This window comes from Drosophila willistoni, chromosome 3R, assembly GCF_018902025.1.
Source record: "Drosophila willistoni isolate 14030-0811.24 chromosome 3R, UCI_dwil_1.1, whole genome shotgun sequence".
Lineage (NCBI taxonomy): Eukaryota > Metazoa > Arthropoda > Insecta > Diptera > Drosophilidae > Drosophila > Drosophila willistoni.
In genome coordinates, this window is record NC_061086.1 from 9,876,237 (window position 1) to 9,897,749 (window position 21,513).

Below are 21,513 nucleotides of genomic sequence, written 5' to 3' on the forward strand. Positions count from 1 at the left end.
ATATATTGCCTGAAAGATTAACCAATTTTTCAATAGTATATTGAATATATTCATAAATTTTTAAATCACTCAACAAACTGTCATTTAACATTCGAAAACTTGGTCTATTAGACAATTAAAATGGAATTGATAAAAACAGTTTAATTTAAATATATATATATAGACTTTTATTCATTTATTTATTAATAGCTAAGAGGTCATTCATTGCATATGTTTCTCCCATTTTATGTAATTGTTTTAAACAAATTCGTACTAATTATATTTTTGTGTGTTTAAATAGTTGATTGAGTGCAAAAAGTTGACATTCAGTGACTTGTTTCGCCTATTGGTTGATTTCCTTTAACGTTTTTTGTTTTTTTCTTTTAACTAGTTAACAAAGTTTACAAAAAAACACTACAGTTTCTTCTTAATATTCATTCTACACTTGGTGGAAAATAAAATTTTAAAAAATTAATAATAGTTGCCTAAAGTTGTATGCCATCTAAAATGGTTTGTCAGTTACTTTGAAAAATGTTCACATTCTGGATAAATTAGACAATTCTTGTTGACATTGGCCGCAGTGCAGTTATCTGTGGTCTGTGTTGTGTGTGTGTAAAATCCTTTCTAGCAAAAAATATACATGCTCTGCTCACAATCATCCTGGTTTTCCGTACTGTACAACTTTAACACCTAGATGGCGCTGCTGTGCAGGCGATGGCGCCAATATAATCAGGAGCCAGTTGTTGTGCCTGGCGTTGCAGCGGCGGTGGCACCGCGACCGAATCTCGGCAGATAAAGACCAAACTTCGACTCCACACCAGCTAGCAGAGGAACAGCTGCCTTATAGCCACCAATATGATCGTCTGTCCCGCTCAATTTGCTATCCAAAGGTGTGGCAAGCTTGTGAGCCTCCGAACCCTTGGGTTGTGAGCCGCCAAAGTCCACATAGAACATGCGCTGGAGCAGCTCATAGGTCACCAAAGTGACACCAAATTGAGGCGATGATCGGAAGACACGAGCTAATCAAGAGGAAAATAAATGCGTTAGAGACGAAACGTAGCGAATTGCACTCTTCATACTCACCAGCTGTGCCCTTCCAGAAGGCACGGGGTCCCTCTTCGGCCATAATCTTCTTGGTGGCATCCCAAACGCCCGTGTAAGTGGTCTGGCCTGAACGGGCCACCACCTGCAGACGCGTCTTGATCACATCGGCGGGTGTCACAAGAGAAGCAGCCGGCACACCAGCAATGGCACCAGCGGCCAACAACGTCAATGGATGATTGTAGCCATCCTTGTCGGCCATAAGGGCCTTGGTATGGGCATAGGTCGGGAAGTAGATGGCCGAAAAGGGAACATCACGCAGCAAACACGCTCTTGCACCCTTGTACAGACCAAAGAGACCCAACTCTCTAACCACCGACAGGGCACTAATCTTAGAGCCCGTGGCGATTTCACCGGCCACCTGCAAACGAATCTTAACAATCTCCAATGGATTGGTGAAGACCACCTGGGAAGCACCGGCACAGCCACCGGCCAGAACCTCGGCCCACGTGGGAATATTTCCGCGTTTGTCGGTAAATTTGTCGCGCACCAAATCGTTGACTGTCAACTTAATGGCCTTTTCTGGTGCCACGCCCATCAGTTGAGGCAGGAGACCACGATACAGACCCAGGAAGCCTTCGTGACGAACAACCTGAGAGTGAGATGTGAAAAATAATTAATATCTAATGATATCAATAAATTAATTGGATTAGATACACTAACCTTCTTGAAACAATCCCAGGAATTTCTATAGGCAACTTCGCCAATGTAGGAGCCAGCTCTTTGGTTTTGCATTCGCGTCTTGACCAGATCAATGGGATAGACCACAGTGGCGCCCACAGCTATGTGGCGAAAAGCGGTTATTAGCTTAGCGTGCAACGTTGAACCAGGACAGTTTAATTCACTCACCGCCCGCAAAGGAACCCAGGGTAAAGCGATATGTGCTCTCTAGCACTTGGATAAACGCTGAACGATCGGCAGGACTCGCCACTGCTTTAATCTCGGCCAATCGATGTGTGATATGCTTGGTATAATGCTCGGGTGCAATGTTACTCAGGTCACTGTAGTCGATGCGGCTGTTTGTTAAAGGAAACACAATGCGAATCAAAACATAAGCATAATTTTATATGGTTGGGGGAAACTCTTATAGACACCGACAGGGTTATGCTTGGTTCTTTGGGGCGGGGGATATATGCCATTTTGATGATTTATTTTTGTGGATATAGTGTAAAAAAAAACGATTGAGAACAATTCATAAGGACAACAACACTTGCCTACTTGGAGCAATCTTTTTTTTGCGTTTCCACCAGCTTTTGTGTAGAAATTAATGTATTGAAAATTGTTTTGTGCAATGCAGACAAAAGAAGAGAAGACACAAATAGGAAATTACAAATTAATCACGGAACAAACACAAAGTTAAATGTATGTAACAACAACAAATGTATTAACCGTTCAAATATGTCCGTGTAGATTCTCATTAACTAAAGCCCAACCCGGCAGTGTCCGAAAACGCAAATCTTACCCAGTCTGTTGTACAGCTCCGGTTAATTGGAAGAGTATATCAATCTCCAATGGAGTGATTTGGCTCATTGTTTGTGCTGCGTAAAGCAATTGATCCTTGGTAACCATCTCAGTGCGATTGCCCTGAGTGGCTTGCAAATAGATTTGCTTAATCAACTCCATATTATTAAGCAGCGAGGTAAATGCTATGAAATAGGGGAAGCTCACTTTGTGACCCTCAGTGACCTAGAAAAAGATCCAAAAAGGTTGATTATTAAGTTGTAAATGAACGACGTAGCAAATGAGACTTACCGCTACCAAGTTATCCTTGACATCGGGCGTTAGTAAATGCCGTTTAACCTTAACGATAATATCCTGAAAATCTAATGGGGATATATATCCAGTACCAGCTGGATCTTTGCTACGGAATGCCTCCATGGCATGCTCCTCATGGAAATCATGCAAAAGTTGCGTAAATTCAGCATAGTTGATAAGGCGTTGTTTCTTCTGCAAAACGAAAATTGCACAATATTAATACAAATTCAACTTAATTGATAATTAAGTAATTAATTTAGTAGATCCTATCTAATTTATTACTTTCATATCTTGATTTAGGCCCGATTTTTTTGTCGTCTTGCCTTAGCCTACTGTGTTTGTATTTTCATTTAACTTACATCGCCAAAGTAGCGTTTTATAAATGGACCGTCTAAGCTAAAAGGTATCTTTGAGTGCAGTTCAGTTTTTTGTACGACATCAGCAAAATCAGCTGGAAATAAATAAAAGAATATGTGTTATTCAAAAGGTTTTAAATAGTTTATTGAGATTACTTACCATATGACACAGTGCCATTGCCCTGACGATCGAACAGCTGAAATGCTGTTCTATATAGGGCATCTGGTGTGCAGAGTAAACCCTCAAAGGCTTGAAATTCCGAAAATGATATAAGTCCATCCTTACTAGTATCGGCTATGCCAGCCAATAGACGTACCGATTCCTATAAAATAAATGATAAACATTAGACTTTCTCCCATGTGTGTATTGCCGGTAGCAATGTTCATTGATTAATTATATAGACTTCGCCCAAAATAACATAAAGCACCTGAAAATCTGTTTCCACTTATGGCGGGGGCCATTAAAACAGCCAAACAATTGATAAGACCGACTTGAGGCTATGACGTAGCCAACTGGTTGAGCACGAGGCTTCCGAATGATTGTGTTTTATTTAATTTTTGGTGGGGGGTTGTGTCAAGGGCGTTAGTTGAACCAGTTCTTAGATCAGATCTCTGGATTTCTCATAGCATTCGCGAACATAGGGTATCCAATGACGTGTTTAATAATGCTTGATTGATAAGATATTCACCGTCTGACACTTCCCACTCGGTGGCTCTTATCAGCTGACGGGGCGCATTTCTATATAACCTTGCAACGACCCGCATAAAAATACGGAAAACTGCACACGCATACACTTACATCATTAAATGCGGTCTCTGTGAACAGGCCAAGAAATTTGCGTACAAAATCCTCACTGGTCATGTACTCCTCCCCATCCTTGTGGATTGAGGCATACTTTAGGAAGACTTCACGCAGTTTATCGGTACCGGCGCGCTTCAAAAACGACGGAGTCTGTGGAAAGAGACGAGAAAACAAAAAAAATTAATGTTTGTAAACGCGGATGATGAAATACACAATCTCTCTCTCTCTCTCTCTCTCATTCTGCGTCGCGTGAAACAAACGCAACACGTGTCAGTGCAAAATATTGTAGAATGAACTTGATGACTTTCACTTTACTTACAGCCACTGGATTCTTGGTTAAAGGCATTTTCAAAAATATTCTATTTGGTTGATTCCAAATTTAATTATTTTTTTTTTGTCGCCACAATATTTTAATTAGCTGATGTGAGCAGTATGGGAACCAAATCAAAACCAGCTGCTTGGAGCTCCCCTAACAACACCCGCCGAATACAACTAAGAGAGTGAGAGTGAGTGAGACGAGAATCAACCACTACAATTAGAGAGCGTTCTTGTGTTTTGTGTTTTATCTTTCTGTTCGTGTCCACGATAGATCGCTCACTCGCTTGCTCTCTCTCTTATTTGATTCTCTTCTATTCGCTTTTACTCTTGCTGTGTGTTTGTGTATGCTCTTTCGTTTGATTATGTTTTTCTTCAACTTGCGAATTGGAAATTGCATTGTTCTAAATTTATATGTATAAAAAAGAAAAAAGAAAACACTTCCATTGACGTAATGCTCGATGATTATCATGCAATAAATTGTAATCAACCCCCCAGTCCATTACCAATCACCTCGAGGCAACAGATGAGCTGAAGATGAGCAGTTGCTGGGGGCTTGGATTGCAAATGGGAATAAAAGTCAGTGGCATTTCTTGTTGTTTTTCTTTTCTGCGGTTTACATACAGACAAAAAAACAAAAAAACACAGGAAACCAATAACATCATCAACAACAACAACAGGAGCAAAATTTCATAATGAAATCAACAAATTGCGAAATGAGAATATGACAAAATAATAATGGAAAAATATAATTGACTTTGAGTCCTGCTCTGGGCATTATTTGCTCTTGATTGAAATGAAATAATGTTTATACCCTTTGATTTTAATACGGAAGAGTTGATTACGTTTACCAAATGGGAAAAAGACTTTAATGAATTTAACTTTTCTTGAATGAGGGTGCTGAGATTTTCTTTGAATTTAGATTTAGTTTATATTCTATCCTTATATTCTATTTTTACCAAAGACTTTCCAATTACATATGTATGTACTTTTTATGGGAACTAGTTCATTTACATGTACATACATAGATCTTGGGAATTCCCATTAATATGTTTTCTTAGTATAGGAAACTGAAACTTTTAATTAAAGTGTGTGTATTTATTGTAAAGAAATATTCATTATATAAAAATATACAGATATCTGTCTTTGTAATCAATTCATTATACAGAGATCGTTATTATATAGACCATTACTATAAGTAAACTCAAAGATTACTTAAAATAACACTGTGTGACAGCATTTTAAAAAGACGAAATTTTCAGGAAAATATTTGTTTAAAAGTAAAAATACCTTTTTTTTAGAGGTTCTTGCAAATATATAGAGATATCCTAAAAATCTCTGATTCAAGAAAATTATATGTTCCGTTTTAAGGGCATAAATAAACTTGTCTAGTAATTGGGAAGTACTACTTATTTACTTATAGAAAACAATATTTATAAATGGTCTTAAATGAATCGATGGCCTTCATGAAAACAATTTCAATGCCTTTGACTTAAAAACATACAGCTAAAAATATATGTACATACATATGTATGTATATATTAATATACATACATAGGTATATGTAATATATTTTGCTGACTTTTTATTTATTGAATTTCTAAATTTGCGTAGATATATCTAGAGTATATAATGTTCGATGTCTTATTATTTATTATCGATTTTGCTGACTTAATTTATGGATGGGTAATAAAGTTAGTTTTTGGAAGCATTTCATATAGCTAAATTGTTTATAGGTTGATTTGATTGATTTTTGGGCACAGGAAAAACAATTGATTGCCTGAAAGAAAACATAACGTTGATGCGGCTTAAATATATATTTTTAGGGCCACGCGTGGCGCTTTCACTAAATATTTAATATTTTCAGCTATATCAAGGTCAAGGTCCTTGAAGTTCAACAGAATTTGTTGATAAATAGATTTATTACACACAAGTATATAAAATATTTAAAATGTGGCTTGGAAAAAGGGTTGTGAGGTAACATATGTAACATATTTAATCCTAATCCCCTTGTGTCATCTATAATGCAAGCTATTTGAAACCATTTTACAAAACCAATTCACACAGCGTGTAATAATCCAATTTGCCGGAGTTTGTTGCCAAAAAACTCACTTCAATTTGTTGCGCTCGAGCACAAAAGTCCCCATTGAACTTGAAATTCGAGACATAAATATTTCTCTGCTATTGCCAACAGGCGGAAAATGTTGCACATACGCCCCCCTGTACCGTCTGCTTGTTATGTTTGAGTAACTTTGGTTGGATGCCTTTCAAGTTGGGTTCTCTTTTTTTTTCTTGTTGGATTTCATAATGAGGTGGGCCAAGTCAAAGGTCGTTTTGGGACAGGACGCCTGTCAGTTGTTAGCCGAGTTGCCCGTTGCCTGCAGCAAGCGGCACGTGCTTGTCATTGTGACTGCAACTGCAATTGGAACTGAAAGTGATTTTGAGTCAGCCATGCAAATGTGTGGCACGACATAGTTCTCCAATGCCCTTTCAAAAGAGGATCCATGGATTTTGCCTAAGTGTGGAGCTGGGTTAACTCTAACTACAGACTGAATAAGAACAGATTGTCAAAATATAATTGGGAATAAATCCCGACGAATAGGGACCTAGGCAATACAATATAGATTTTTAAGATATTTACTTAATGCTGATAAAAGTTGTGTCTAACGTGGAAGGGTATACAAACTTTCGCCACCATGAACTTGTCTCTGTGGGGAGGGGGTGTATTTTTTTATTTTTTTGTGTGTTCTGTTTATTTTGCCTTGCCCGACTCAAGGTCAGTCTGGGCTGTTCATTATCGGCCGGGAAAGTTCGTGCCGCCACCGACTAAAGTCACGAGAGGGAAATGAGAGTGAAAGAGACAGACAGACAGAGAGAGAGTGAGAGAAAACTTGAAATCAAATCAAAGCAAATTTTCCGCAAATCAATCGTTAAACGAAATCGTATAAATTATGCTGACAAAATCCTAAGGCCACATTAAAGATAAACTTTCTATAGACACTTAAATATGTAATATGTTTGGCACATTGTGTATACGCAGTGTTTGCCCAATTAGTGTCTTATAGCCAACAATTGTTTGGCAAATTGAAATATTAATAGATGATATGATAATTGAGAGATTGAGAGAGTGAAATATGCCGTTAGACAACCGCTTACGACTTTGAGCCTCAACGATAATCACGAAAAATAAAAAAAAAACAAATGTAATTAGCATTAGAATTGCAAACAACAGTAAACATATAGCTGACTGAGTCAGAGAGTTTCAGATAGCGTTGACTTTTCCAAAGTCATGAGAAACGCAAAAACAAAAACCAAAGAGAAAACAACATCAACATTCTACCTACTACGTACATATATATATAACAGGTACATATGTTTGTATGTAGAAATATCTCATTTTTAGTTTTTTGAAGGTGATTATTTTGTTGCTTGACATTAAAACTGGAGAGAGAATAGCAACAAATAGTAAAGCTTTTTATTTTTTTTTTTTTGCAATTTTTATTTCAAAATTACTTGAATTTATTGTTTTTTATATAACACTCTGCTTTAATATCAAATGTCTTTGGTTTTATCAGTGAATATATTTAATTTATTTAGATAAAATGTTAGAAAAAACTTATTTCCGCATTCTTTTATCTCCATGCTTTTTAATTATTTGATAATATTTAAATCACAAAATATGCTTTGAGTTACCTCTTCCTTATCTGGCATTTCGTATTTATATAATTTCTCCTTTTAAAATATAATGAACACAATTCAAATTAGAGGTAATTTTTGAACACTTTAAACGTGGGAGCTAATTTATTTAAAAAAAAACACTCAAAATCCACAAATGACTAATTTGAGGACTGAAGTGTTTTTGAACTGAACAACTGTTGCCACTGACAGCTGAGACTTCCAGCTTTCTGCCTCTATATAGATAGATATATATCCTCTATATATACATATATGTATTTATTTGTCGAGAGTATTTTTCACTTTATGTTTGGCGTTTTGCTTTTATAAAATAATTTTGTCGTTTTTTTTTTCGTTTTCTATGAAATAATTTTCTTCTTAATTATTTTGTTTTCTTTTTTTTTTTTTTTTTGTGTAACGCGCGCGCTTTGTGTTTATTCACGGTCTTGGCATCCGTTTGCAACGCGTTGCTTTTCCGTTCTGAATGTTGATTCGGAATTGCTCAGCTCTGCTCAGCCCGACTGGGTAACATTGAAAAAAGCTTTTCCACCCAGTAATAATATTTGAAGGCAGCAGCTTCTCTATCGTCAGCTGCACGGCGGACGACTGGCTAATTGTATCGGGTGGGGGTTAAGAGTGCTGGAGCAAATGGATGTATTTTTTCGCATTGTAATATTGCAATGGCAATTAGTTGGCTACGTATGAGACAAATAAGGATTGCATATGGTGTGATGTGGGTGAGAGACTGAATAATATAACCTTTTACCTCATGAGTTTAACTAGATTAAAGTTTTAGATGATTTGAAACATTATAAAATTCATTTCCGCTATTGAAAATGGCATATACGGTTGGTTAGCCATTCCTTCTGTTCTCTTAAAATTGGTTTACAAGTGTTTTATGGGTGAATTTAATAATATTTAAAGATTTTGCCACTTGAAAGTATTAAATTCATCCCTCAAAGTAAACTTTTTTGGTTTACTTGGATTTCATAAGAAACGTTTTTGTCCTTAGGACTTTAATATTTTCTGCGTTAAGTAGATGAATGTTGACTTCATTTAGAAATTACGTATTTTCAGTTATGAGACATTGTTTTCAATTGTAAAAAGTTTTCTTTGTATATTAAATTTGTTGTTTTATATTTTTGCAATTAATCAATTTGCTATTCTTTTTATAGCACAATATCAAAATGTTCTCTAGTGTAAACAAAATAATTGTTGATTTAAAAATTTCACAACTTAAATTTACCAAACAACCAACAATAAGTGTTTAGTGTAATTAACACAATGCGCGGAAAAACCACCTGTTGAAAATCTCCTCTACATATTGGCATTGACATTGCAACTATTCTTACATTTACATCTCTAATCTAGAGGAAATATGAGCATGCGTATTTCTTTATGCTATAGTATACAGACATTATTATTAAATAGTTATGTATTTCAGGGTGTCAGCTGTAGGCGTTGCCGCAAGGTTGACACATCATTTTTCTGCATGCCAAGTGGTTGAATGTTGGATGATATCCTGTAATCATTTGCTACTCGGGTAGGCTAAGTCTTTGTTGACGGGGCCAAAGAAAGTATTACTTGATTGAATTAAAAAGAATCATCAGGCATAAAGTTAACTTAATCAGCAGTCATATGATAAGGAATATATGTATATATATACTGGATTATTTTGCCTTATCATACCTAGATACCATTAGAGTTCAAAGACAAATTAGATAGTCGACTGTCATTAGATAGTTAGGTCTCGTGATTATGCCAATCATTTCATAACTTTAAACAACTTTTTACAGGGTATTCCGCCAACGGTGTCATAGTTTTAACAAATAAAAATGCTCACAATGAATGGCAAACAGAGAGTGTATCAAATTGTATGAATATATGTATTCAATTTTTAGCTGTGGGGCCATGTTTATCATGTAAACACGTGCAAGTGCAAATGCAAAAGGAAAAATTGATCAAATGTGTATAGAGGCATGAGAGAAAGATAGAGAGGGAGAGAGAATAGGAAACACAAAGTGTTTCATAAATGTTCTATACACAATACGTCACACTGTCCGCCGGGGTGAAGCAGTGGGCGAGCAGATAGCACGTGAATAAAGCATGTTTTCATATACAAAAATAGAAGCAAATGGCAAAAGAAAATGCTCAGACGCAAATGCTCTCCCACATTTCTTTCTCTCTCTGTCTCTCTGTTTGAGGATAGACAAAATTTTGGGCTCACAAGGCTAAAAGAGAAAGCAATTTATTAAATTAAATGAACAGAAATTGCGACAAATATAAGCAAAAAATCTGCACGAAATAGACATTCCTTATGAAGGTTAGCGAAATGTCAGCATTTGGGCGATTGTCGTAAGGTGGTTGAGTTATCCTTGCAAGGCGCCAGGCACGATACAGAACTAAATGGTGAGCAACCACTTGCCAGACATTTCCGTTTCCGTGTTTAGTGCTTCTTACTCAAAAAAGGGAAAAAAAGCTGGTAAGACAATAAAAAGCTTCCGTAGTAGGCTCCACGGCACGTACCATAAACACTTAAATGCAGCATATGTATTCGAAATGAATGCTGTTTTTGTTATTCTTGTTGTCTTGGCTGTTAACCAACACTGGGCAGCGATTAAATGGCGTGTTAAAAGGACATGAATATTGAAGCGTTCCCAATGGTTGATATAAAAGAAAAAGGCAAAGGTATAATTATACAATGAAATACTTAGCACATTTAACAATTCAAGTACAGTAGAACAAACTTTAAAAAGAAACGAATTTCTTATAAAATATTTATTTACATTTAAGCTCCTTTTCGGATTTGCTTCCTAAACTGGGATTAAAGTAAAGTGAAAATGATTTTCACTCTAAATTCCATTGCCCCCTAAAAGTAGACAACACAATTTATACCAGACACCAGATTTGCTGAGAACAATTTTGAAAAATTTTTTATATTTCTGAAGAAAAGCTAGTTACATTATTTAACAAATCTATTGCATTTTTCAACGAAAATTAAATCTAATAGTATATTGGGAAAACCGTAGCAAAGAACTTTCCTCACGTGGATCGCAAATACATTTGAACCGTGTAATAAATACTCATCAACTCATCATTAAATGACATGAAAAATGAATGGATTTTCACTGTACCCTTATCAGTTGTTGTTGTTCTGACCATTATGTTTTGCTCATTCATTTATATTGTTTGCCCCCTTTTGATTATTATCTACCACTTACTATTTACATTTGTGTCGACAAGTTTTTCTTTCGCACTATTTTTAGATGTGCCAAGTTCGTACATATAATTTTACCACCCCTCTTCCCACCCACCATACACCATTCACATCAAAGGGGTAGAGGATAGGTGGGTAGCTTCAAGTACCTAATCCGCTTTATGTTTGAACGTTAGCTTTTTCGTTTGTGTACAAAGGGGCTTTAGTTAGTGGGTGGGTGGGTGAAAAGTGGGCTAGTGGTATGGGCTAATTAAAAACATCAACGGGCAAACAATTGAGCCACTTGCTGCAATTCACTTACTTCTTGACATTGAACGGTTTGCAGTGTTGGTATCCAATTAACTGGATACTGGTTAGGCATTATCTCTGAAAGTCGGACGAGGGTAGAACCGTTGCAAGAGCAAAGTCAACAAAGAAACAACAAGAATGTCCACAAGATGTTTTTTTCTCTTGTTTTATTTTGGCAGCACTTTCTCTTTAATTGTAAATTTAATCAACCTCAACACAAGAGCAGACCCAAAACAGTTTTCCCCGCCTTTTTCCCAGGAATTCTTTGCCTTTTGACTGCTTTATCGATTTTTAACGCACAATTATATATTCGTTACGCAGGTTTTTAGGCGTAAATTGTATCCTTAAACATTTGCAATTGCTTGATATTTTTATTTTATTATAATTTTCCAAATTTTTTCCGTATTTTGCAAAAATGTGGATGGAGGATTTCTGTTCTGTAAGGGACCGACCGTGCAAGACAAGAAATCAGCCAAAACTGAAGGGCAATTGGTGCCGTTTTTCACTAAGGGCGGGAAATGGGAAAAACAGGGAAATGTTTGTAGGGGAAAATTGATGGACATTTGTATTATGGAAGACTACCAATTCGCCAGCACAAACATGGAGCATGGAATGGCAGAGGAGCAGGTGGGTAGGTAAAAAGTATAGCAATGTTCGACTGCGTGCCGCTCATAAGCCAATTGTTTGCATGAGTTTCATTTGGTGAGTGGCTTCAACTTCAATACATTCGCTCGCTCTAGCCTTGATCTGGCCATTCTCCTTCATTTTGTAATTTAAATGCTGTATCTGTGGCATTTTTGGCAAGGATAATGGGAAATTTTTAACAGCTGTACCGTTAGTTGTTATTTAGCAATTTGAATTTAACGTATAACAGAAATACATAGCTATAAGTTACGATTATTTATATTGTTGATAACAAGTATTAAGTGCAATAAGTAATACAAACGATTTCCTTTGTTTAACCTTGTCTAGCATCTAGATCTTATCTGGCAAAATCTATATTGTCTTACATAAAAAAACCACAAATGATTGGAAATAAATAAATCATAAATAGTTTATTCGCTTTAGTTGTTAAGCATATACATACATCATTTAAATTGCCTTCTTTTAAAAGTTTGTTTTCTTTTTTTTTTTTTTTCGTAATTCAACAACATATTATTGCAAATAGTTAGCAATAGTACATACATAGATAATAAATAGTATACTTTAGCTGTAAGTTTAGGTATGTGGATGTGTATGTCTATGTGTGTGTGTGTGTTGGTGTTAAATGCTAAAAATATATTATTAAATACAAATAGTTTTTAACGAAATTGTAAGCCACAATTGTAAATCACATAAAGTCATCGAAATCAATGAAAATTGAAAGCCAAAATATCTCTGCGATAGGTGCTCTAAGATCCATGTATTGAATATTACCCTGTCTTGGGGGTGGAGTCAGGAAACTACGGTATGCAAAAATATATCTTGGTATATACGCAAAATATATATATATGTATATCTGTACATCTATATATATATATAGCAATTATCAATTTCTGTATATAGACTCTGGTTGAACGGGTTTTGGTTTTTGTTGGAACACACAGTTCTACTTCTTGGTTAATTGGTAATCAATTCATTTAATAATTTTGGTTAACGAAAAATTTGTTGGCTTCATTGCTTATTGTGTTATTGTATATATGAGTTTCCATTCTGCATCAGTTAAATTCGCATTCTTCGGTATTAGATTAGCAATTCAGCATACTATCTGCGTAGATCGATCACTTTGATTTTGGTCTGGTTATCAATTTTCATATGCTGAGCCTCCATAAACAATGGCGGATCATTTGGATGAGGATGAAAGCCTGATTGCCGACATTGGGCTATATAATCCAGTCCATACTGTGGTGTAAGTATGAAGAAACCAGTGCTAAATGGAATGCGAAAACGATTACTCATCAGTTTGATTGTAAAAATGTGTTTACGTATATGGGTATGTTGTATAGCGATGACTCACGTATTGTACTTGGGTGCACACACGATGGCTAGAGCTTCGGGCATCATCATCTGATAGGAACAATGTGTGTGCAGGTCAACAGATGATAGAAAAGCCGTCTGACTGGGATGCGTCTGAAAGCAGAGGAACTATGAAAAATGGTCCTATCTTGTTGATAATTGGAAAATATACATGAATCCAGCCCAACGTGATGAGTTGCATCTGATCCTGCACATCAAAGATCTGCTCCTCGTGCATGGTATTACAGCTATCTGGAGTACCCTGCTGCTGGGGTGTGATGATATGCGTGATGTAGAGCTCATTCTGGGCCAGATGACCGGCCAGAACGCCACAAGTTTCGATGTTATTTGTGGTATTGGCTCGTGCCAATTGTAGGAACACATCCATGGTATCGCCAGGTACATGCACAATGCGCAATGAGCCCGCCAGCAGTGAATCAGTTCGATTGTATTGTGGCTTCTGATTCCTATCGAAGGCGGGCTTCGGATGCAAGCTGGGAAAGACCACAGATGAGCAATTCATTTAGTTAATTTGGGATTAAGACTTACCTTGTGGACTTGTCGCTTGCAGGAGGATCCGCTGCCGCTGGCAAGAGGAGGCCAGAGTTGGGCAAGTTGGCGCTGCGATTGGCTCCCGTGGGAAAGTCATTTGGATACACCACATGGTCCAGCAAGGAAAGATCCGGAGCTGTGGGCTGTAATTTATCATCCATCTGGACATGGAGATTGGCGGGAATAATGGATGGAATGCCGCCAGAGCCACCCGCCTGCCGACTGGCCAGCTCTTTGAGTCTCTGGCGTTCCCGCTCCAATTCTCGAACTCTTTCCGCCTCCTTGCTGGCCAGGAATTGCTCGTATTCTCTCTGGTAGTGAGCTAGCAACTTTGCTCTTAACTTCTCCGTTGTGGGCATAATCTCATCTTTAATCTTTTTGTTTATGGCCTTCACTTCTGCCTTGACACTGGCATAATCTGGATGCTGGCGTATCTTCTCAATGAACAGAGTCATGTACCGTAAATACAGGATGAAGGCGTTCTCATGGTTACCCTCGTTGAGGTATACATTGGCCATGCGCAGCATCTCGGTGCCAGAACGGTAGTAGCTATAATTGGCAAGGACACTCGGTAAGTTGGGTGGTGCGAAAGGGGATGGAGAGAGGGGGTGCAAAGACGTGTAATTTTGGATTTTGGCAAGGGCATAGTGCGGAGACTATCCTTGAACTCAAGGACTTCCCTTAGCCACAATTTTCCATTTCGAGGACATTGACATAATCTTCGGCGACTTGTTGTATCGCATCTCAAACAGACTCACCGTGTCACTGGCATGTTTTTGTCCACCTCGATAAGATTCCCGTAATGCGAGAGATGTTTCATCCTTTCCTGTGGCTCCACAATGCCCATGTTCATATTATTCACCGCCTTTGACATTGTTTTGCTATGCGCCCCGCGTCCTTGGTAGTTACTTTTCTGATGCCCACTTGGTTTGTACTTGTCTTATTGTCTTCTTTTTTTTTGGAGTCCAGTTGTGTTACTGGACTGTGTGGCCAGTGTTGCCAGTTTATATATCAGATGCACTATGGCAACGCTGCTCAATATTGTTGACATAGAGATGACACTATAACATTTCGCATGTTGTGGGCATTAAGTAAACTTTTCTATTTCCATTAAGATTTTTAAGTATATTGTTTTTATTTAACTTTATTGAGCTCAAATTTATTAAAATTTATATAAATTAATAGAAATAGTTGCATTTTATAGTTTTTCATATTGCTAATATCGATAGTGCTAAGTATCGTCACTATTTACTTACAGAGCTGCCAACTTGACCAAAAAATTTAAAATCGTCAGCTTGGCGCGTTCATTTGAAATTTGTAAGTTTTCGTAGAGGACTAACATTTCTTTCATAAAATCTCTTTTATACAGACCTAATGCCATGAAATTGGCATTAATTTGCCCTAAACATTGTGGTTTTGGTTAGTTAGTTTCGTAGTTGGCATGTGGAAATTCCTTTAACTTTGACTATTTTATCAATTCGTTTTACAATTCTAATCCTTATCGTTGCAAATAAAACCTAAGCTAATCTACTCAAGAAACACTATTGGCATTATGACTAGCTATCAGTTTAGTTAATATTATTTTTAAAGAACCCCCACTTGGTGTTAATTCGAACATTTTCATAATCATTTCATTTAGTAATCGCATGTGCCTGAAGCCCAAAGGGTGTTTGGCCAGAGGTTTTTTGTCGTTTTGTGGCGGAAAATCAGCATAACTATTCAGTGGGTAAGTTTTGCCCAGTTAGCAAATAGAAAATACAATTTGTAGTTTAAATATTTATTTGGCATTTATTTGCTTGTTTTTTTCTCTCGTTCTCTGTGGGTCTAAATTTCAAGTGCAGACCAAAAAAATAACTTAGATCAATGGGAACTAGTAGAAGCGATATGATAAGCTATCACTGGGTATATTTATTTAAACCATGACAAGTGGATTAAATAGTATTGTTAACACTTGATTTGGGAATATTAGGCAAAGTTTTTTTTGGTTTTCTTTGGGTACAATGGACCCGCAGTAAATGCATTGAATGAATGAATGACCAACTGAGCTATTGATAGCTTGAGGCACGTACGCCCACAAGAGCGACAGAAAAACCGAAAAAGACTAAAAGTAAAAATCGCCGAACACCAGAGAGAGCGGAGCAATTGAGACCAAACCAGAGATTTTGTTTTGAGCTCCGAAATGGTCAGTCAGAGGTGGAATCGAAGAGTCAGTCGAGTGCCAGCTTGGGCGCATAGCGGGCGTCATTTAAACCACACACAAAAATCAAATCACTAGCTCGATTCGGTCTCGTCGTCGTCGTCGTGTTTGCCCATGGAACAATGTAAAGATAAATAAATCAAATAACATACAAAAAAGAAAAAAAAGACCATCCGGGCACTATGCGGCATGTTTTGAAATCGCATCCCAAAAAACAACACCACAAAATTTTGTGACACAACTGCACATGTTTCACCTCACGAAATCTTTTAAATAATAATAATTACCTGTGTCATGCAATGTGATAAATATAATTGCAAATTAATAGTAACTATAAAGATAGTAAATAAAAACACAGAACACCTCATTCAGTGCTCGGTTGTTCATTTGGCAAGGATTTCGTTGCATAATTTTCCAAAATAAAATTGAAACGACCCCAAAATCAAGTGCAAGTAACCTCAAAAATATCCAGTAAAGTGTAGATACAAATACAAAAAAAAAAAAAAAATAGAAATAAAAAAAAACCCTCATCATAAACGAAATCTTCTGTAATTTGCTCAATTGGATCAGCAGCGTTTTAGCATCAGTGTGCTGTTATTTTTTTGTATCCAAGAGATACTTTTTTATCTGGCTTTTTCTTTTGTAAGTGTATAACAAAGGAAATGAAATTCAATAGGGTTCCCTTTTTGCCCAGATAAATTTACCAATTAAAATTGAAATCATTTGCAAAAAACCACCAACAAAAAGATAATATCTTTTACATACAAGCCAAAGGCCATGCAACAGATTTGTGTATTTTATACATATGTTTAATTTTTTTTTTTAACTTTTTTCAATGTCAGGCTTGGTGTGTAAATTATGCAAAGCATGTAGGTATACATTTTCATATATGTACAAGTGGTGAGAGGGATGTGCAGGTGGTTTTGGCTCCAAACAATTACTCAGACAATTTCCCATTTAAAGTGCGATTTCATACAAAAGATAATGAAGTTCTAGGCGAAACGCCACCCGCATAAATAAATGGTTTAACAGAATCGAATCAAACCAATCGGCAAGAAAATTTATGAGACACTTTTTTTTGGGAGGAACGTGTTGTGGAGGGAAGACGTAAAAACCCCAATTTATAATAACTTTTGATTTCAAAAGTAATATTGGCCACTTGCCCAAAATGCAAAGACGGCTGAAGACGAAGACGTAGACGTAGTAGAAGAAGGCTGCGTATTTCGCAAGCTGATAAAAACCGGTTCAAGTGATACTCGCGTAACGACATATATACATATGTATATAGCATAAGGCCCGACTTGAAGCCGACTTACAGCGCTGATAACACAAGAGAGACATACAGACAAACAGACTGAGATCAAGAGAGTCAGAGAGACATGGAGCTCAACTTGTTATTTGTTATTGTTATTGTTAGTGATTATTGTTGCTATTGTTATACGGTTAATACGCATTTCTTTCATATGCATTTACATACATACATACATACTTATACATGTGTGTATATAGATGTGTCGAGGTCGCTATATATATATTTCGAACACCTTCACGTTTGCCATATCTTTTGATTGATATTGATGTTGGCTCAACAGCTTTGGACGTCTTTTATTTTTGCCTTCGATTTCAATTGATTATACGATTTTGTAATATTTGCAAAATACTTACTAATGGATAGGCATTGTATTTATATATTTGCTAATCTTGTTTTGGTATTAAGTAAGTGAGAAGATAATTTGTTTATCAACAAGAAATGGTATAAGAATCCAATCAATCAATCTATATTAGGAATATATCGATTCTATATTAAAGAATACCTTTGGCTATCAGTTTTCAATTCGTTTTTTCTTCTTTAGAGAAAGCTAACTTTATTTTTTTTATTATTATATTAATTAATTATTGAGTTCAAGATTAAGATCTGGCAAAAAAGTTTCTTTATTTTGGTTTAAATAAAGTTCAGCATTCTATTTTGTTTTTGCAGATCAAAGTCCAGCCTGACTATGGCCAATGCAAATATCATCCTCTCTTTGGTCATCCTCGGCAGTCTTTGTAGTCTGGCTAATGCCGTCTATAAAGTGGGCGTTGGGCGTGCCGATATAACCGGGCCACCAGTGGAAATCAATTTTGTAAGTCTTCAGCAACTGATTTCAAAGTTCAATATTTCACAATTGTCCATCAATTCGATTCGACAGATGGGCTATGCTAATATCAAACAAGTGGGAGAGGGTCTACATACTCGAGTCTTTGCCCGCGCTTTTGTGGTGGAGGATGAGAAGGGCAATCGTGTGGCTTTTGTCAGTGCCGATTGTGGCATGATGGGTTATGGCCTGAAGCGGGAGGTGATTAAGCGTCTGCAGGCGCGTTATGGCAACATTTATCACACGGACAATGTGGCCATTAGTGGCACTCATACGCACGGTGCTCCTGGAGGATTCCTGATGCATCTGCTTTACGATATTTCCATATTGGGATTTGTGCCACAAACCTTTGAGGTGATGGCTCAGGGCTTGTACTTGGTGAGTTCCAAAGGACATTGCAAATTTATGTTGAATACTTTAATACGTGTTTATTTTGGCAGAGTATTAAACGTGCCACGGATAACATGGTGGATGGACGCATCTTCTTGGCCACGACCACAGTGCTGAATGCCAATATCAATCGTTCGCCCACATCTTATCTCCGCAATCCCGAGGAGGAACGAGCTCAGTATGAGCATGATGTGGACAAGACTCTGACCCAGCTCCGCTTCGTCGATACGCAGAATAATCTGCTGGGTGCCTTCAATTGGTTTGCCGTGCATGCCACATCCATGAATAACACCAACAAACTGGTGACCAGCGACAATGTGGGATATGCTGCTCTTCTTCTGGAGAAGGAGTACAACCCGAATAAGATGCCGGGCAAGGGTAAATTCGTGGGATCATTCTGCTCTTCCAATTTGGGTGATGTCTCACCCAATATTATGGGCCCCAAGTGTTCCATTTCTGGCAATGAGTGTGATTTACTGAGTTCAACTTGTCCCTCTGGAGAGGGAGAGTGCTTTGCCTCTGGTCCCGGTCGTGATATGGTAGAGAGTACCCAGATTATTGGTCAGCGTCTTGCCGAGGCAGCTCTCAATCTGCTGAATGAGCAAAGTCAGGAATCGACGGCACGCGAAGTCACTGGAGATGTGCGATTCATTCATCAGTTTGTGGACATGCCCAACTATAATGGCAGCGCCTATAACCCATTGAGTCGCAAACTGGATAAGATTCGTGGCTGTCAACCAGCTATGGGTTATAGTTTCGCTGCTGGCACTACAGACGGACCGGGAGCCTTTAGTTTTGAGCAGGGCACTACGACGGATAATGCCATGTGGAATTTCGTAAGAGATTTCATAGTTCCACCCACTCAGGAGGATGTTAAATGCCATGAACCGAAGCCCATATTGCTGGCCACTGGACGGGTAGGAATAAATTGGCTTGAGGTTGACTTTAAATTAACTCCATTTTCTTTATTTAACAGGCAACATTCCCCTATGAATGGCAACCCAAAATTGTGTCTGATCAGCTGCTGAAGATTGGTGATGTTATCATAGCTGCGGTGCCCTGTGAATTTACCACCATGGCCGGACGACGATTGCGTAATCAGATCCGAGCAGCTGCCTCAGCATCTGGAGGAATCGAACCAACAGTCATTATTGCTGGATTGACAAACATCTACACCAGCTACACAGTCACACCAGAGGAATATCAGGCCCAGAGATACGAGGCTGCCTCTACCATCTTTGGCCCACATACTCACTCCATCTACATGGATGTTTTCGAGCGTTTAACCAAAGCCATGATGAGGAATGAAACAGTCGATGCTGGTCCCAGTCCGCCCTATATGAACGATGTGATGTTGTCTCTGAACACAGGAGTCCTTTTCGATGGCCATCCCATTGGCACAGATTTCGGTTATGTAAAGACACAACCAAACAAGGAATATGGCATCAATGAGACTGTCCATGTCTCCTACATTTCTGGCAATCCACGCAACAATCTGTTCACAGAGAAAACTTACTTTACCATTGAACGCAAGATCAATGAAGATCGCTGGAAGGTCACCTACACAGATGCCAGCTGGGAGACAAAGTGAGTGGATCGGTGAAAAATATGTGTCAATCTTTTAATTGTTTTTCTCTTCACAGAATGATCTGGCATCGTACAAATATCATCCTTGGATTCAGTGAGGTGTCAATCTATTGGAACATTAGTCCACAGACCTTGCCCGGAGAGTATCGCATACGACACTCCGGGGAATATAAATATATACTGGGTGGCAAATATCCCTACGAGGGACTAACACAGTCGTTCATTGTCAAGGAGGACTAGGAGGTGTATTTAAAAGATTCCTAAACTAAATCATGAAAGACACACTAAATTCATGTATTTATTTACCATTTATGAAGATGAAAAGCTTTATTTTTGCAAATACAAATTAAACTGATGCCAAATTTTGTTAAAATTTAATTAAATTATTATGATTTTTATTTGAAAATGGTTTGAAATGATAAAACGGTTTGTATAATAGACGATTATGAATTAAAATTCTTCAAAGTTTTTATAGAAATAATTAGTTCGCATACTATACTAAACGCAAACATAAAAGTCCATAATAAATTTTAAAAATATTTCACAAATATCTTATTAGAGGCCAAAAATCTTGCTTTGGCTAGGTTCATGTGAACAAATAATAATAAGATTTACCAAATTTAAAATTTTTTTGATTTTATTTCTAATTATTTGAGACTCAAACGGAATTCTTAAACTTTGTCATGGTTACAGTAGTATTTTCGCACCTTTTCATTGAACTCATCATTATTTTAATTGTTAATTATTGTAATTTCAATAGTTTGAAATGATTGATAAAACTTCTTTGAATGAATAACCAACTCATGCATCTGAATTCGTTCCAGGCATTTAAATTTGAAATTTTGGCGCTCAATGGAAAACAGCTGATTGCTTCCACAAACGAGTGCGGATTGAATCTGTGTGTCTCTCTGTCCATCTCTCTCTCTCTATCTACGATTTCCAGGCCCAAAATGAAATAAAATTCAAAACAAAAACCAGAAAAGATACTCTGCCTCTCTCATGTACTCCCGCCGTTTAATCTCTCTCTCTCTACCTCTCTCTCTCTCTTTGTACCATGCACCCATAGGGTAAAATGGTATATTACAGTCCCGAAACTGTATGTAACAGGTAGAAGGAAGCATTTTTGACCCCATAAATTATATATATTCTTGATCAGCACCAACAGCCAA

The 21,513-nt window shown here is 37.3% G+C and overlaps 3 protein-coding genes across 6 annotated transcripts; 1 reads left to right on the forward strand and 2 right to left on the reverse strand.

The window, feature by feature from the left end:
* Positions 1-144: 144 nt before the first annotated feature.
* On the reverse strand, positions 145-11,576 carry LOC6651534 (calcium-binding mitochondrial carrier protein Aralar1). 3 transcript variants are annotated; one of them, XM_023180160.1, is made up of 10 exons: positions 11,502-11,576; positions 3,991-4,143; positions 3,352-3,514; positions 3,195-3,286; positions 2,833-3,027; positions 2,543-2,766; positions 1,930-2,096; positions 1,744-1,862; positions 1,063-1,672; positions 145-998 (listed from the first exon to the last, which is right to left on the reverse strand). In XM_023180160.1, the coding sequence occupies exons 1-10, from the start codon at positions 11,559-11,561 to the stop codon at positions 709-711; spliced, it is 2,073 nt and encodes a 690-aa protein (XP_023035928.1). In that variant the 5' UTR covers positions 11,562-11,576; the 3' UTR covers positions 145-708. The 3 variants fall into 3 exon arrangements, with proteins under 3 accessions (XP_023035928.1, XP_002073470.3, XP_023035929.1); XM_002073434.4 differs by lacking the exon at positions 11,502-11,576 and adding an exon at positions 8,002-8,303; XM_023180161.2 differs by lacking the exon at positions 11,502-11,576 and adding an exon at positions 4,313-4,489.
* A 941-nt stretch (positions 11,577-12,517) lies between these two features.
* Positions 12,518-15,038, reverse strand: LOC6651535 (STAM-binding protein-like A). The gene is made up of 5 exons (XM_002073435.4): positions 14,794-15,038; positions 14,033-14,584; positions 13,656-13,977; positions 13,485-13,597; positions 12,518-13,397 (listed from the first exon to the last, which is right to left on the reverse strand). The coding sequence occupies exons 1-5, from the start codon at positions 14,907-14,909 to the stop codon at positions 13,232-13,234; spliced, it is 1,269 nt and encodes a 422-aa protein (XP_002073471.1). The 5' UTR covers positions 14,910-15,038; the 3' UTR covers positions 12,518-13,231.
* Positions 15,039-15,686: 648 nt separating this feature from the next.
* Positions 15,687-20,699, forward strand: LOC6651536 (neutral ceramidase). Of its 2 annotated transcripts, none has more exons than XM_002073436.4 (6): positions 15,687-15,761; positions 18,211-18,355; positions 18,422-18,745; positions 18,808-19,674; positions 19,734-20,344; positions 20,401-20,699. In XM_002073436.4, exons 2-6 carry the CDS (start codon positions 18,230-18,232, stop codon positions 20,582-20,584), a joined length of 2,112 nt encoding a protein of 703 aa, XP_002073472.1. In that variant the 5' UTR covers positions 15,687-15,761; positions 18,211-18,229; the 3' UTR covers positions 20,585-20,699. The 2 variants fall into 2 exon arrangements, with proteins under 2 accessions (XP_002073472.1, XP_023035806.1); XM_023180038.2 differs by lacking the exon at positions 15,687-15,761 and adding an exon at positions 16,253-16,356.
* Positions 20,700-21,513: the final 814 nt, after the last annotated feature.

What these genes read in the sequence shown, in the direction of transcription:
- LOC6651536 (XM_002073436.4), top strand. Translation starts at nt 18,230, where the DNA reads ATGGCCAATGCAAATATCATCCTCTCTTTGGTCATCCTCGGCAGTCTT. An exon ending in TGGCTCAGGGCTTGTACTTG is followed by an intron (nt 18,746 to 18,807) that starts GTGAGTTCCAAA and finishes TTATTTTGGCAG; the next exon opens with AGTATTAAACGTGCCACGGA. An exon ending in TATTGCTGGCCACTGGACGG is followed by an intron (nt 19,675 to 19,733) that starts GTAGGAATAAAT and finishes TTTATTTAACAG; the next exon opens with GCAACATTCCCCTATGAATG.
- LOC6651534 (XM_023180160.1), bottom strand. Translation starts at nt 11,561, where the DNA reads ATGCCTAACCAGTATCCAGTTAATTGGATACCAACACTGCAAACCGTT. An exon ending in TAAAACGCTACTTTGGCGAT is followed by an intron (nt 3,028 to 3,194) that starts GTAAGTTAAATG and finishes TTCGTTTTGCAG; the next exon opens with AAGAAACAACGCCTTATCAA. An exon ending in GGAGCTGTACAACAGACTGG is followed by an intron (nt 2,097 to 2,542) that starts GTAAGATTTGCG and finishes TTTAACAAACAG; the next exon opens with CCGCATCGACTACAGTGACC.
- LOC6651535 (XM_002073435.4), bottom strand. Translation starts at nt 14,909, where the DNA reads ATGTCAAAGGCGGTGAATAATATGAACATGGGCATTGTGGAGCCACAG. An exon ending in AAAAACATGCCAGTGACACG is followed by an intron (nt 14,585 to 14,793) that starts GTGAGTCTGTTT and finishes TGCCAATTATAG; the next exon opens with CTACTACCGTTCTGGCACCG. An exon ending in TCACGTTGGGCTGGATTCAT is followed by an intron (nt 13,598 to 13,655) that starts GTATATTTTCCA and finishes CTCTGCTTTCAG; the next exon opens with ACGCATCCCAGTCAGACGGC.